The sequence below is a fragment of the Enhydra lutris genome, unplaced genomic scaffold (genome assembly GCF_002288905.1).
Source record: "Enhydra lutris kenyoni isolate GAN:26980312 unplaced genomic scaffold, ASM228890v2 scaffoldscaffold96, whole genome shotgun sequence".
Classification (NCBI taxonomy): Eukaryota; Metazoa; Chordata; class Mammalia; order Carnivora; family Mustelidae; genus Enhydra; species Enhydra lutris.
In genome coordinates, this window is record NW_019154180.1 from 3,683,816 (window position 1) to 3,698,467 (window position 14,652).

The 14,652-nt window shown below is 60.2% G+C and overlaps 1 protein-coding gene across 3 annotated transcripts; it reads right to left on the reverse strand.

Moving 5' to 3' along the window:
• Positions 1-2,040: 2,040 nt before the first annotated feature.
• On the reverse strand, positions 2,041-14,317 carry LOC111139199 (glucose-6-phosphate dehydrogenase). 3 transcript variants are annotated; one of them, XM_022491397.1, is made up of 13 exons: positions 14,163-14,317; positions 13,108-13,235; positions 6,709-6,746; positions 6,518-6,626; positions 5,761-5,978; positions 4,674-4,832; positions 4,420-4,545; positions 4,013-4,106; positions 3,524-3,710; positions 3,206-3,441; positions 3,037-3,113; positions 2,829-2,921; positions 2,041-2,732 (listed from the first exon to the last, which is right to left on the reverse strand). In XM_022491397.1, the coding sequence occupies exons 1-13, from the start codon at positions 14,206-14,208 to the stop codon at positions 2,642-2,644; spliced, it is 1,602 nt and encodes a 533-aa protein (XP_022347105.1). In that variant the 5' UTR covers positions 14,209-14,317; the 3' UTR covers positions 2,041-2,641. The 3 variants fall into 3 exon arrangements, with proteins under 3 accessions (XP_022347105.1, XP_022347103.1, XP_022347104.1); XM_022491395.1 differs by lacking the exon at positions 14,163-14,317 and adding an exon at positions 14,097-14,138; XM_022491396.1 differs by lacking the exon at positions 14,163-14,317 and adding an exon at positions 13,800-13,944.
• Positions 14,318-14,652: the final 335 nt, after the last annotated feature.

The window sequence follows — 14,652 nt, forward strand, 5'->3', positions numbered from 1 at the left end:
TTTATTTGACGGCTCCCGACCTCCAAGGGCTTGAAGTTATGCTCAGGTCTGTGTTTTGGGGATGTGAGGTTCCAGCATGGCTGGGAACTTAGAGTAGGCCCAACAGCGCCCTCTGGTGGTAAGCGGGGTAAGGCGCGGTCACACCTTCAGGGACTCACACCGCCCCATTCCTTTTGTCACCCCAGCTCATCATGCATGAGGCTGCTCTGCAGTCAAGGGCAAGACCCTTGGCAGCTACGTGGGAGCCAGAGGGCTACAGCGGAGCCTGCAAGTCCGTAGGCTGGCCCCCTCTAGCTCCCGGGTAGGCCTTTGCCACCACCCCCTGTCCAGGAAGTCCCAGGCACCAGGAAGGACCAAGGCCACTGCCCGCAGGGTGGAACCTGGCTTCCAATCCTGTCCACATGGAGTCTTCTTGGCTGCTCTGCATGGACCTGGGCTGGGGGGGGGGATCTTGAGGTCCAGAGCCCACTGAGGAAAGTCACCACTTAAGGGTATGTGATCTGTCCTAACCCTACGGAGCTCCCATCTTCCCTGTTTGGTAACCTCAGTGACCTCCCGCCTTACTTCACCTGATGTACCACCTCCCCTGGTCACAGGAGGGGATGGGGAGAGTGCAGACGGCACCCAGGAGGGCTGCTGGGGGCTGTACGGGGGCGACACATTCCCCTAGCTTACGGAGCGGAACAGGCCAGCCCACCAGTAGTTTATCTACGTATGGCTCCCACGTGGGAGCCTTGGCTCCCCATCGACCAGCCAGGACTCCGCCAGGCTGCGCCCTCCCTAGGTTCTCCAGCTGGTTCTCACTGGCAGGACCAGGTAAGGTTTGCATGGCTGGAGTGAAAAGCTCCGGGCAATTGCCTCCCGAACAGGGGTGAGGAGAGAGGGGCTAAGCCCTGACAACCAGGAGCCCTGGGCTAAGTCTCCCCCTCCCAGGGAGCGGAGCCTCCCCACTCTCCCCTGCCACCCTGAGTGATTTTCTGGACCACTTGTTCCCTCCATAAAACGTCTGATCGTTCTGTCCTTTAGTTCTGGGCTGGCTGCACCTCCCAGAGCCCGGGGTGCTAGTGCTGCACTATTGTTGAGTAGGGCTGGGGGAGAGGGGAGCACAGGGGAGTGTACTGGGACGAGCAACCCCCCCCGCCACGCCCCCCCACCATGGCCCTGGAACGTGGCCTTATTTGGAAAGGGGACTGTTTACAGAGGTAATCAAGGTTAAGTCAGACGGAGGTCACAGAAGAGAACGGCCCCTAATTTGACAGGACTGCTGTCCTAAGAGGAACCCGGAGACACAAGAGCACACAGACAGGGCAGAACGCAGAGTCGGGGGCAGACACTGAGTGATATGTCTGCCAGCCACGGAAGGTCCAGGATGTCGCCACAGCGGGAAGTGGCAAGGAGGGCCCCTAGAGCCTTCGGAGGGAGCTCGGCCCAGCCACACCCGGATTTCCCACTTCTGGCCTCCGAGCCAAGGGAGGACGCAGTCAGGCTCCCCCTCCCTGGCCCGTGTGCCTTGTTGCAGCTATGCCCCCCGCCCGGCATCCAGGGTGAGTCACAAGAGCCCATTGCCTCTTTCCTAAACACTTCTTGCCTCCGTGGACTGGCAGTGCGTGTAAACGGCCCTCAGCGATTCTGTGGTAAGTCCTCTCTGTGGTGGGGACAAAGTCAAGGTGGAGGAGGCCCATGTGGGCAGCGAGTGCGGTGGAAGCATTTGTTGGAAAGTGAAAATGAATGTGACCCAACCTCATACCCCTCCATGGTCTGGTGACGAAATCCTGCAGAGGGCGACCGAGTGAGGAGCACAGGTGAGTGTGATTGTGTGGGGGGCCTCGGGGAGCAGGGCTCAGTCACGACTAGACGTGGGGTCAGGGTTAGGCCTGGACTGCCAAACCCGAGCTGGCGAGAGATGCGGCTGATGAGAACCAGGTGAGGTTCTGGTTCTCATTAGCCACGTCTGTCCCGCGGGCCCTTGGTGGGCCGGGCTGGCCCAGGCACCCTCCTGCAGGGTAACAGGCCAGAAGCAAACAAGCAGGGAGCAGGAAACAGGGTGTGTTTGTGGATTTAATGGTGGTGAGTGGGTGGGCCATGGAGTGCAGAGTTGGGGAGAGCTGGAGGGGGCAGAGAGGCATCCAGGAGGCCCGGGACACCAGGTGCTGCAGGGCAGCACGGAGGTCCCTTCCAGCGGGTGACCAGGAATGTCGAGTGGCACTGAGACTGGTGTGAAAACGCTGGAGCCCGTCCCCTCAGTTCCGAGGACCGCGCTCACAGCCAGCGGGAGTGTGGGGTTGGCCCCTGGCCCACAGATGCCTGCCCACTGCCCCCCTCTGACATCCCTCACCCCTGCCCTGGGTGGAGGATCCCAGGACAGATGGGAAAGCCACTCTACTTCCTTTTGTGGGGGCTCAGGCCAGTGGACAGAAGCTGGCTCAGGAAGGGCCAGTGGCAGCTAGAGATGGTCACAGCGCGAGTCTCGAGTGCTTTGCTAGTGGCGGAATGTACTGGGCCCGGGCTGGCCAGGGGCCGGGAATGTGAAGCTGCGGCCTGTGGCCCCGGACCACTCCCGATGCGAGGCTGGGGTGACAGGCAAGTGGGAAGAACAAAGATGGGGCCGAGGTGGGTGGGGTGGGGACCTGGGGCTCAGGGCTCAGAGCTTGTGGGGGTTCACCCACTTGTAGGTGCCCTCGTACTGGAAGCCCACTCTCTTCATCAGATCATCTGCCTCTGCGGGGCCTCGGCTGGGAGAGCGACAGGCAAAGGGGAGCTGTGAGGGCACCCCGGGGCCCCCGCAAGCCCCCCCCCCCCCCCCCAGCCCCCCCCCCCCGGCCCCTTACCCGCCGTAAACATAAGGGATGGGCTGGAGCCTCTCGCGCTCGATCTTGTGCAGCAGCGGCGTGAAGATCCGCCAGGCTTCCCGGAGCTCGTCACTGAGGGGACACCGCGCGGCTCTGGGGTTGCTGGCGGGGGCACAGGGCCGCGGCCCTGCCGCCTGGAGCCCAGCTCCGCCCTGGTGCGCACCCGGGGCCCAGGGGCGCCCCTCACCTGCGCACGAAGTGCATCTGGTTCCCGCAGAACACGTCCAGGATGAGGCGCTCGTAGGCGTCGGGGAGCTTCACGTTCTGTGAGGGGAGGCTTCGCGCTGTGGCCGCCCGAGCCTGCCGCCACCGCCCCCCTCCCCGCCCCCCCTCCCCCGCCCGGGCCAGGCACCCACCTTATATCTGTTGCCATAGGTCAGGTCGAGCTCGGACTCCTCGGGGTTGAAGAACATGCCGGGCTTCTTGGTCATCATCTTGGTGTACACGGCCTCGTTGGGCTGCACGCGGATCACCAGCTCGTTGCGCTTGCACTGCTGCCGGAAGATGTCGCCGGCCACGTCGCGGAACTGCAGCCGCACCTCGGCCTTGCGCTCGTTCAGTGCCTTGCCGCAGCGCAGGACAAAGGGCACTCCTGCGGGGGGCGCAGTGGCGTCAGGCGGGAGGGGGCGCAACAGGGCGCGGGGGCTGGACCCCGGGGTTGGGGGGGCACCTACCGTCCCACCTCTCGTTTTCCACGTAGAGCACGACGGCCGCAAAGGTGGCGGTGGTGGACCCGTGGGGCACCGTGGGGTCATCCAGGTAGCCTTTCGTGGACTCCCCCTCTCCACTGGGGTTCCCCACGTACTGGCCCAGGACCACGTTGTCTGCCTGCACCTCGGAGATACACTTCAACACCTTGACCTGGGAGCGAGCCGGTAGAGAGGGGCTCCTTGGGCAAGGGGGCAGACGTGGGGAAGCTGGGGCACCACGCAGGGCAAGCTTCCTGGCAGTGTGACCAGCCAGCACACACAGGGGGACACACGCTGTCTGTGCGGCTCGCTGTGCAGAGCCCGTGGCCATGGCCCTCCCATCCGAGGGCTCCCCAAGACCACCCAGACCCGCCCTCCTTTTCTCCAGAAGGAGAGGCAGCGGGTGAGCCCGGGAGACAGAAGAGCCCCCTGCAGTCCTGGCGGCAGGGGCCAGAAGGGAACGCGTCAGGGCACCTTCTCATCCCGGACGTCGTCCGAGTCGGTGGAGGCTGGCTTCTCCATGGCCACGAGACACAGCATCTGCAGCAGGTGGTTCTGCATCACGTCCCTGTGGAGGGAGGCGCAGGCAGGCTCAGCTCGGGGCCTTTGAGCAGGGCCGGAGGCGCAACGGGGCTCAGCAGCTCAGACAGGGCTCTCCAGCAGCAAGCCAGGACATTGGCTTCCTGAGCTCACCCCTGCCGGTCCCCTTAGGCAAGGAAAGAGATAGGGACACCCCCCCTTTGCAGCTGACGCTGACTGCTCAGTCACCCACTCGTGAATCTCAATCTCGAGGGAGGAGGAGCCCCCCAGAACAGGGAGCGGTGACCCCGCAGAAGAGCAAGATCGCACTCCTTGCCTGTGAAGGAGAGACAGACGCTCACCGGATGATCCCGAATTCGTCGAAGTAGCCCCCGCGGCCCTCGGTGCCAAAGGGCTCCTTGAAAGTGAGAATCACGCAGGCGATGTTGTCCCGGTTCCAAATGGGGCCAAAGATCCTGTTGGCAAACCTGCAGCGGGGGCAGTGTGGAGTGCGCTGCTGTACCCTGGGGTGCAACAGCAGGACGGGTGGTGCCCCACGAGTGCCCACCCCATACCCAGCGTCCACCCCCACCCTGTCGCCCCGGCCCGGCCCCACCTCAGCACCATGAGGTTCTGGACCATCTCCTTGCCCAGATAGTGGTCGATGCGGTAGATCTGGTCCTCACGGAACAAGGAGGAGATATGGTTGGACAGCCTGTCGGAGCTCTGCAGGTCCCTCCCAAAGGGCTTCTCCACAATGACACGGTTCCAGCCTCTGCGGGAGCCCAGAGCTGCGTCACTGTCACCCCACACTCTCCCTCGGCAGCAAGGGCCAGCGCCTCATCTCCCCCCAGGTCTCCGTCCTCGAGCAGAGGCAGAAGCTTCCCTCCCCGTCTTCATGCTCAGCTGACCCGCAGAGCTCTGCTGGCACAGAGTCCCCAGACCCGAGGACACCTCCTGTCCACCATGCTCTCCAAAACTTCCTCAGAAGCCCTCCCACGCAGCTGGCTGCTTGCTGGGATGAGTGCTCCAGGGCTCCGCCTGGGTAGTCCCGCTCCCTTCCAGCCCCCCCGGGGGTCTCTCATAGGTCAGGACTAGCCCAGGAGCTGGTGGGGGAGCAGGGGTAGGGCATGTCAAGAGCACAGCTGCCTCCGCGGATTTTAAAATGGAAGAACGCCCCTTTCTTGGACAGTTAATGCAGCACTCTGCGTTCAAAACCAGAACGAAGTGAAAGAGACTACTGTGGGTTTGAGAGACAGATGGACTGGCAGAGCCCAGGGGCACCACAAAGCAAAATTCTTGCGCAGCAACACTGCCGCCTCGTGGTCACCAAGGGGACCGCGGGAAGCGCAGAAAAACCAGAAACAGACCAGCGGCAGATTCGTGGAGCAACACCGCCACCTTGTGGTCCTCGCAGGAACAGCGGCGAGGGAAAGCTGGATTTCTGGCAAGATGGGCCAGGAGGGCCCTCGGGAGGGTTTCCAAGGCAAGAAGCGTGGTAGCATTTCTGGCAAATGCTATTACAAAGCCCCTGTGTTCATGCCCTATTCTCGTCTTTCAAGAGCTAACTCCTGTAGAGAACAGGGGTCACCATCCTTTTCCAACTCGGTGGACTAGCTTGCCCAGGGACTCTTGGATAACCGCCAGGCCCGGCCACACCAGGACAGGGCACACCTAAGAGGCAGGGAAAAGACAAGCCTTACGTCTGGCTCATGCAGGTCTCGTGGATGTGCTTGGTGACCGCCTCGTAGACCGTGGGGGGCAAGGCCAGGTAAAAGAGGCGGTTGGCCTGTGGCCCCTGGTGGAGGGCGTTCACATGGCTGTTGAGGCGCTCGTAGGAGGCTGCATCATCGTACTGACCAGCCACATAGGAGTTGCGGGCAAAGAACTCCTCCAGCTTGGGCTTCTCCTCTGGTGTGGCCTGAGAAAGATTGACACAGGGACACTGACCCCTGCCCGGCCCTCCCCCACTCATCCTGGCATGCTCCCTCAGAACTCAGTCATTCAAGCACCACACCGGCTTCACCCCCATGTTGTCGGCTTTGCACACCTACGGGGGAGGCCGAGGTAGCACAATACCACATGGGATGGGGCCCAGCAGTCACCTCTGGGGACCCCAGGCCCTGACATGAAGTCAGATTTCGGGAGGCTGAGACCTGGCTCTCTCCAAAGTCAGGGTGCCAAACCACGGTGTGTTGGGGAAAGGCAGATGTGTAAGACTTTCAGGGTGAAGATACTTTTTTGGCTCCTGGCCCCCCGGGGGGGCATGTATGGGAGGCGCAGCAGGGTCGAGGTCAGAGGGGAGTTGGAAACAGGGCTCCCAGGCTGGCGGGCTCCCGCATCTTGCCCTGTGCAGTGGTGTGGCTGGGCGGCATGGCTGCTGTGGGGAAGGCGAAGGGGAGAAGCGCTCCGGGCAGGAGGGGCGTCTGTCCCTCCTGGAGACCCCCAGAAGCCACTCACTTTGAAGAAGGGCTCGCTCTGTTTCCGGATGTCGGCCACTGTGAGGCGGGAGCGGGCGTAGCCCACGACGAAGGTGTCTTCAGGTAGAAGGCCATCCCGGAACAGCCACCTGAGGGCACGGCATGGCTGGGGCCAGGGTGGGGAGGGCAGGGAGGGCTGGGGATGGTGGGACAGTGGGGGGACATGCTTACCAGATGGTGGGGTAGATCTTCTTCTTGGCCAGGTCGCCCTGGGGCGGAGGGAACAGGCGTGGTTAGGAGAAGCTGGGGGCTGGGGGCATGACCTAGATGGTCTCCTCCCCTTCAGTCCGGACGCTGGCTCAGGGTCACCACTCAGCCGCAGGAGGCACCACGACCAGGCCACCTGCCCTGTGACCACACGTACCACTCAGATCACAATCTCTGGTCACAGGGTGAGCAGGCGGAGCCACACCCAGGCCAAACGCCGGCTTCTGAACCGTGCACAGGCTAACAAAGACGACTGAGAGCTCTCAAACCAAAGGGCATGATCTATGGCCTGAGATGCCGCCTTAGCTCAGGCCTAATGAGCTCAGGGCCTGATTTACGAAGTCAGACAAAAGAGTAGAACTTTAAAGCCAACTTTAAAGCCAAACAAATTACAAGGCAGGGAATAATGAAAAATAAAAGTTACTAAAACAGAAAATAGGAGCGCCTGGGTGGCTCGGTTGGTGAAGCGTGGGCCTTCAGCTCAGGTCATGATCCCGGGGTCCTCGCCCCGTGTCGGGCTCCCTGCTCGGTGGGGAGTCTGCTTCTCCCTCTGCTGCTCCCCACGCTCATGCTCTCTCTCTCAAATAAATAAATAAAATCTTAAAAAAAGAACAAAAACAAAACCAGAAAATAAACCAAAGAAAATATTAAGAAAGCCAAAACCTGGTGTTTTCCAAAGACGAATAAAAACACAACTTTTTTTAAAACTCCAAGAATTCCACCAAAATGGCAGAAACAGGGAACTCCATTCTGGGGCAGACCCTGCCTCTATAACCAGAATATATAACCTGCTCCTGCACCAAAGTAAGAAGACAGCCCCATGGAAAACTGACCAGATTCTGACAAACGCACGAGAAAGTACCCAAGATCAAGTTGAAGGGAAAAGTCAAGTGAAGCCCCTCGCGGCTGTTTCCCAGTCATTGGGACGGTTGTAACCCGGAAGGCCGGCGACACCAAGCATCAGAGAGATGGAGACACAGCCCAGATGCTCAAGTGAGAGATGGAGAGAAAGACCCTATACGTTCTTTTTTTAAAAAAAATTTCAATTTTATTTATTTAACAGAGACACAGTGAGAGAGGGAACACAAGCAGGGGGAGTGGGAGAGGGACAAGCAGGCTTCCCACTGAGCAGGGAGCCTGATGCGGGGCTTGATTCCAAGATCCCAGGATCATGACCTGAGCCGAAGGCAGACGCTTAATGACTGAGCCACCCATGCGCCCAGCCCTATACATTCTTAAAAAAATATTTATTGATTTATTTGAGAGAGAGAGAGAGAGAGAGAGAGACACACACACAGCACAAGTGGGAGGGGCAAAGGGGGTGGGAGAACGAGAATCTCAAACAGATTCCGTGCTGAGTGTGGAGTCCAATGTGGGGCTCGATCCCAGGACCCTGAGATCGTGATCTCAGCTGAAACCGAGTCAGACGCCTCACTGTCTGTGCCACCCAGGTGCCCAAAAGAGTCCTATATTGTGTTAAAGTTGTGCAACTTACTGCATCATTGAGATTGGTACATTTCAGTGCATTTCAATGCATTTCAACTTTTTCCAAAAAAAAACCAAACCCTGAAAAACAATAGTTGAGCAGAGTGGGGAGTGGGTGAAGGAAGACACAGAATTTCAGGACGCCTGGGTGGCTCAGTCAGTTAAGTGTCTGCCTTCGGCTCAAGTCATGATCCCAGGGTCCTGGGATTGAACCCCGCATCGGGCTCCTTGCTTGGTGGGGAGCCTGCTTCTCCCTCTGCCCGCCACTCTCCCTGCTTGTGCTCTGTCATATAAATAAATAAAATAAATAAATAAATAAAATCTTTCAAAAAAAAAAAAAAGAGGCAAATTATCATGGGAACTGGGCAATGGACCATGGCCATTTGTTGCGCCTTTTTTTTTGAGAAAGAGAGTGAGACAGTGAGCACGTAGGCAGGGGGAGGGAGAGAACCCCACCAGGCTCCACACTCAGCACAGAGTCTGACACGAGGCTGGATCTCTCAACCGTGAGATCACGACCTGAGCTGAAACCAGAAGTTGGGCGCTCACCCGACTTGAGCCACCCAGGTGCCCCTCACGGCCCTACGGCATCAACTTTGCCAATGTGTGAAGTTTTCCACAAGCACATGGCAACTTCAAGCAACAAGATGGGAGATCCCAGAAATTCCACAGAGGATGCCCTCGAAAGCATCCCAGTTCGGTCCCTGAGCCACCCCAATATGCTTCAGTTCTGTGAGCAAAGGAACTCTCCAGTCCGGGTGGGAGAGGCAGAGGCAGGAACGGACACAAGCTCCTGAGGACCAGCGGGGCAGGCACCCTTCCATCTGCCCACCCTGTGATCAGGGTGTGGGACGGGCCTGGGCTGCGAACCCACGCTGCTCCGGGCATTGCCGATCAGTGCCGAGACAGTAAGGCAGGCTGGGGCAGGCTGGGGCAGGCTGGACTGGCTGTAGGCAGAAAAACGGAGGCTCCTGGGGTGACCTGCCGTCCTCCTGGGGTTTTAGGTGAGGATGTGCATGTGGGCCCAGCCTTTAGTGAGCACCAAGCCCACATCGACAAGTGTTTCCCGGTCCTCTCTGGGCTCCACCGGGATCCCCAACTCCTAAAACAGGTGGTTCCCAAACCAGGGTTGGCTGTCCACAACCGATCTCCCTAGCAGTCTGCAGCGGGTCCCTGTCATCACGGCCACCTTCCTGCAGCTGCTCTCACTGGTACTTCCTGGTCCAACTCCAACCCCCAGCCCAGGGACCCCACTACAGCAGACAGTCAGCGGCCACCTCTGGCTTCTCCCATCAGCAGGGCTGGAGGGAGACTCTGCTCAGGTCATGTTTGCTTACGATCAAACTCCAGTGGGCTGGGAGGACTCGGGATAGGCTGCAGGCAGCAGACTGGTGGCAGGGGACAAGCCTGCCGTCTGCTGAGTCACAGCGCCCAGCACCCCAAGCTGTTTGTTCCTGCGGCCTCCCTTGGGATTAGCTACCGACAGAACCTGCCTCCTTCAGCTCAGCCCCGCTGCCCGGAGGCCTGCTGGGCTCCAAGTCGCCCAAGGGCCAAGTGAGGTATGACCCAGGACGGTGGCAGGGGTTCCCGCTGGCGGCTCCCCCGCATGGGAGGTGAGCTGGCCAGCCCTCCCCGCCGGCCTACACCAGACTCCTTTGCAAGAGTGAACATGGGAAGACATGGACCAAACCTCAACACACCGTGGGGTGAGGGGGGCGATCACAGGGTCTCTTGGAGAAATGCAATCAGAGGCCTCCTGTCTTTCCCAACCCCCTCATTTCCGTCTGAGGGCACAGCAGTGGGGAAAGAGCTGCCTGGGGACATGTGGGGACATGTGGGGACTTTAGCAGAAGAAGGAGGACCTCTTAAGCTCTCCAGCTACCAGCATCTGTCCCAGCTGGGGCAAAGGGACTTGGGTCACCGCCTGCCTGTTGCCACCTAGTCTGACCACAGCTTCTAGTTTTATAAGCCCCAAAACACTGTCGACATCTCTGTGAGGATCCGAGGGCGGAGTAGGCAGCCCAGTCCCTCAGAGGCCAGCCGCCAGCTGGAGGCCTGGAGGGGTGGGCCATCCCGGCCCCCAAGGGTTACCTGGGTCAAGGATGTGCCTGGGCTCTTGGGGTGGAGCCCGGGCCCTGGCTGCAGCCCAGCTGGCTCCTGGGAACTGGGGAGAGAGAACCTAGGGGCTGTTGAGGTAAGTTCCCTCCTCCACCCTGGGGTTCATGAATCATCAGGCCTTTGGGGGAAGTGCCAAGGTCATCATGACGCAGCAAGAATCTTATCGACCCAAGGGGCAAAAGCAGTCCAGAAACGTCCCCAAAAGACAGAGGGGCCAGGACTCTCAGGTAACCTGTCACCTAGGTGGACATTGGGACGAGGCCTGAACAGCCATCAAGTCCATGGTCCTTATGGTCCAGGTCGGGAGACTGAGGTCCAGAGAGGTGAGGGCCTTGCTGAGAAGCCTGCAGTGAGCCGGTCGTGCCCACGCAGACTCCCTGTCCTGTTCTCTCCCCACTCCTTTCTCCATCCCCTGTGGGGGGGGGTGGGGAGAGGCCTCTAGCCTGTCCAAGGTTCTATCAGATGGGGGAGGACATGATGTGCCTGGCCCAAGGCTCCCCTCTCCCCAGCTCTGGTCTATAAGGAGAAACTGGTTTCTTTCATTCCAGAGCTTTCCAGACATGGACATTAAGTATCTCCACTCCCTTCCTGGCTGGGGGTGGGAGTCCTAAAAAGGGGGGCAAGTGGCCACATGGGAGGAACAGAGAGCAGCTCAAAGCCTATTGGGTAACTGTGAGCCAGCATCAGGACGCTCTCAGGAAGGAAGCTGGGCGGGAGAGTGAGGCTTGGGTAAGCAGAGGAGGAATGAGGAAGGGCAGGGGACGGCCATGTGGACCCAGCCTGCTCTGGGGCCTCTGCCACTGGGGGCTCTGCGTCTGCTCTGCTCTTTGCGTGGAATGTTCCCTGACCCTGGCTCTGCCTGGGACCTGTGTGCTGGAGGTGGTGGACACAAGGGCCCACTGGTGTTTTCGGTCACATGTGCCACCAGAAGCTCTGATTGGGCTAGGAACTCCCCTTGGGTCCCTTCCCCCCAGCACACAGATCGCATGGGGAAGGTGGGGCCGGCACTCACTGTACCGTAGAGAAGGCACTTGGTTGCTATTTGTTGGATGAATGAGCAGCGAACTTGTGGGTTTCCCAGAAGAGCAGGTCTGGGAGAGTGCTACCGCCTACCTCTTCTAAGTAGGGAGTGGACACCGGAGGCTGGATGGCGGGAGCTGTCCTAGACGCTGCCTGAGCACGGCAGGCCCACCCACCTGGCTCCAGTCCTCTTGAGCGGACGACTCAGGACAGGGGGTCCCCCCCCCACTCTCCACGTCTGCTCTGGAAGGGTCTGGCTGTCAGAGCAGAGGAGAGCAAAGGGGAACCTACCAGTTGCAAGGAAAAGTTGCTCAACATCGAGCCGGCCACAGGCAGACGCACTGACCACTCAGAGAATGAGCTCAGCCCGAGGTCCCTTGACATTGGTTTCAAAAGCCCTCATTTGCTCTGCAGAAACACTGAGGAGCAGAGGAGGAGGGCCGCCAGCCAGTCATGCGGCGAGCTTGGGTGCCCTCAACAAAGCATCTGAGGAGCTGACAGCCCAGAGTCCTAGACCATTTTTGTGGCCTGGGACCCTCTGGTGGAGCTTCCCAGGGCAGCCTGGTATGGGGGTGGGGGAAGGAGGAGGCATAATCCTGAGTAACTTTCTCCTCCAACCTGTTTCGTGGATCTAATGGTCAGACTCCCAGCTGTGAGGGCTCATGGGCAACACAGGTTAGGGTTAGAGGAGCAAACGCCGGGGCCAGGGTAGAGACGAAGGCTGCACCCCTCCAGCCCATGTCCCTGTGTCCCCCTACTCTAGGAGTTACAGAATCAGGAGATAGTGCTGGTGGTGGCCTACCTTCCTTCCTTCCCTCTGGCTCTCTGGCAGAGCCCCATCTCACCCCCAGCACTGCCTGCTGCCTCCTGCTCTCCTTTGTGGAGTTCTCCTTGGAATCACCAAAGTTGGCAGGTGCAGGCTCTGTCTACAGAGCACACCTTATGACACATGAACTAGGAACCAAATTCTGCCAGAGCTAAGGGGACCGTGACATGGATGGTGCAGAGAGATAATGCCCACTCTGCCAAGAGCTCGATGGTTCTGGTGGAATTCTTGCTTAAGCTTATACGACAGGTTACGGGCAGAAAGGGCCCCAGGATGGTTAGCAGGGTCCTGCTCATGCTGAAGGTGAAGACGAAGAGCTCCACTAGGACTGCCCTCCCTCTCCAGTCCCCCATCACGTGTGGTCTGTGTGCTATACTTGTGCCTTCGCTTCTATCCTTTGATCTTCTAGAACAAAGTGTCAATTCCACAGGCTGAACAATGGGATGGGGTGGGACAGGTCATAGCTTCTCAGCGGGCCTTGGGAGCTGGGGTAATGACATAGGCCTTGGGAGCTGGGGTAATGACACGGTACTCAAAGGAAGGGCGAATGTTTGTTCCCAGGGAACTTGTGATACAGACAGAGAAGGTGGAGCTCGGGCCTCAGAATGTGCCTTTGCAGCTCACTGTGTGACACCTGCCAAGCCAGAAACAGGCTTGAAAGAGATACAGAGTGAATGGCCTGCCCCGTGCGCAGTTTGCCCTGTGGAGGAAGAAGTCCAATGAGAGAGTCTCTAAAGTCTTCTGCGCACAGATTTCAGAACAGCCTGGCAAGGATGCATACTGGGTGGTACTGGGATGGTAGTGGCAACTGAGCAGAGCCCCTGGGGCCTCCAGACAGTGGGCTGGGAAAGCCCAGGCACCCAGCAGGTAGGGACCCGAGGCAATGTCACCCTCCAAGCCTGGGGGAGACTCACCGATGCACCCATGATGATGAAGATGTGTGTATCAGATTGATGGAAGGCATTGCCTTGGTACAGCTCTTCACGCAGGATCCCGCACACCTGGGTCCGGCTCAGGGCCACCTGCTCTGCCATGATGCTCTCTGGTTAAAGAAAGGCTCGTTGACAAAGCAGGAAAACAACAGAGCATGGGGAAGTTGGCCAATTTCTGCAGGGGTCCTTTGGGGTCTCACCCAAAGATGCCTGCTTATTGAAATCCCTTCCTGAATGGCAGGGAAACAGGACGGTTGGGGGCTTAGAAAAGTGCAGGCTCTGGGCTCCCAGCAGAGTCTCCAAGCGGCTTTATTTCACAGGATTACTAGGGGATCCCAGCTAGAGCCTCAGCTCTGCGAGACCAAGTCAGGCTGCTGGAGCACGGCGCAACCTGCCCAAGCCACCTCTCCCCAGACGCCAGCGCAAACTCCTCAAGGAGCTGGACGGAGCACGTTAGAGCGGGTGCCGAGTATCGAGCGCAGGCCGGGAGATGCCGGCGAGTCGCCGACCCTCTCAGGGTCCCCGTCTCCTCGGGGGATCCAACGGAGGGATGCAGGGGACACTGGGACAGGTTAAACCCTCTCGATTTTGACCCGCTCCCAAGCCTGGCAAATCAAACGGCCTCGCTGCACAGCACGCTCCGCGGCTGGCGCGGCGCCTAGCCACTACTTTACCTGCGCCTCGCCGCCGTCGGACGCCGCGCTCCCAGCCTCCGAGTGCCCGGCCGTTTCCGGGGGCTGCGCCCCGCCGCCTCATTTAAGCAGCGGGGGCGGGGGCCTGGGCTGAGCTGACCGGCCTCAGGCGAGGCGCGTGGGCGGGGCCTCAGCGGCCCCTTACCCTGCGGGCGGGGCGGAGCCAGGGCGCGGGAGGTGCGCGCGCATCCCGCGCAGGGGCGCGCGCACGCGTCCACGCCCTCCCGCCCTCCAGCGGCGTCAGGCTCCCACCCTCGACCCGCCCCGCCCCTTGGGCACCTGCGCGGGCCGCCCGGCTGCCGGGCGCCTTTTCTCCCCGCCGCCGCTGCGCCGCATCCTCGGTACCTCGCGCGTCCCCGTGCAGCTTTGCACTGTTCGCCCGTGTACCCATCGCTGGCTCGGCCCAATCCTACAGTCCAGTTTTCTCGCCCGGCGCGGGCAGCCCTGCGCCCTCGCGGAGGGCTTCACTTCCGCCGGCAGTGTGTCCACGCCTCCTCGACCCTGTTCCTGGGCGGGGCCTTCTGCAGCTCCGTGGGGCTCTCATTAGCTCCTCCTCTGGTGGGGGCGGGGCGGCCCGACTTCCGAGAGATGAGGAGGAGAGTGAGTCGCGACGCCCCCCAGAGTAGCAAGTGCTGCGTATCATGAGGAGCGTCCTGTGGGCAGGCCAAGGCTGGCGGACTCGGGTTGCCCTCTGGAACAGCGTCTTGCACAATTCTGCCGGCTCCCGGGCGGGGGCGGGGCTTGCACGTTTTACTTCCGGATCCCACAGCTACGACACCGGAAGCCGGAAGTGTGAGTTTCGGCAGCGCGAGAAGGGAAGGGTGACCGCAGAACC

Bases quoted from the DNA above. Each gene is read 5' to 3' on its own strand.
- LOC111139199 (XM_022491396.1), bottom strand. From the start codon at position 13,881: ATGAGGCGGCGGGGCGCAGCCCCCGGAAACGGCCGGGCACTCGGAGGC. The intron at 4,546-4,673 runs GTGGGGCCGGGC...CCCCCGCTGCAG, and splicing joins CAGAACCTCATGGTGCTGAG to GTTTGCCAACAGGATCTTTG. The intron at 2,733-2,828 runs GTAAGGGGCCGG...TCGCTCTCCCAG, and splicing joins ATCCCTTATGTTTACGGCGG to CCGAGGCCCCGCAGAGGCAG.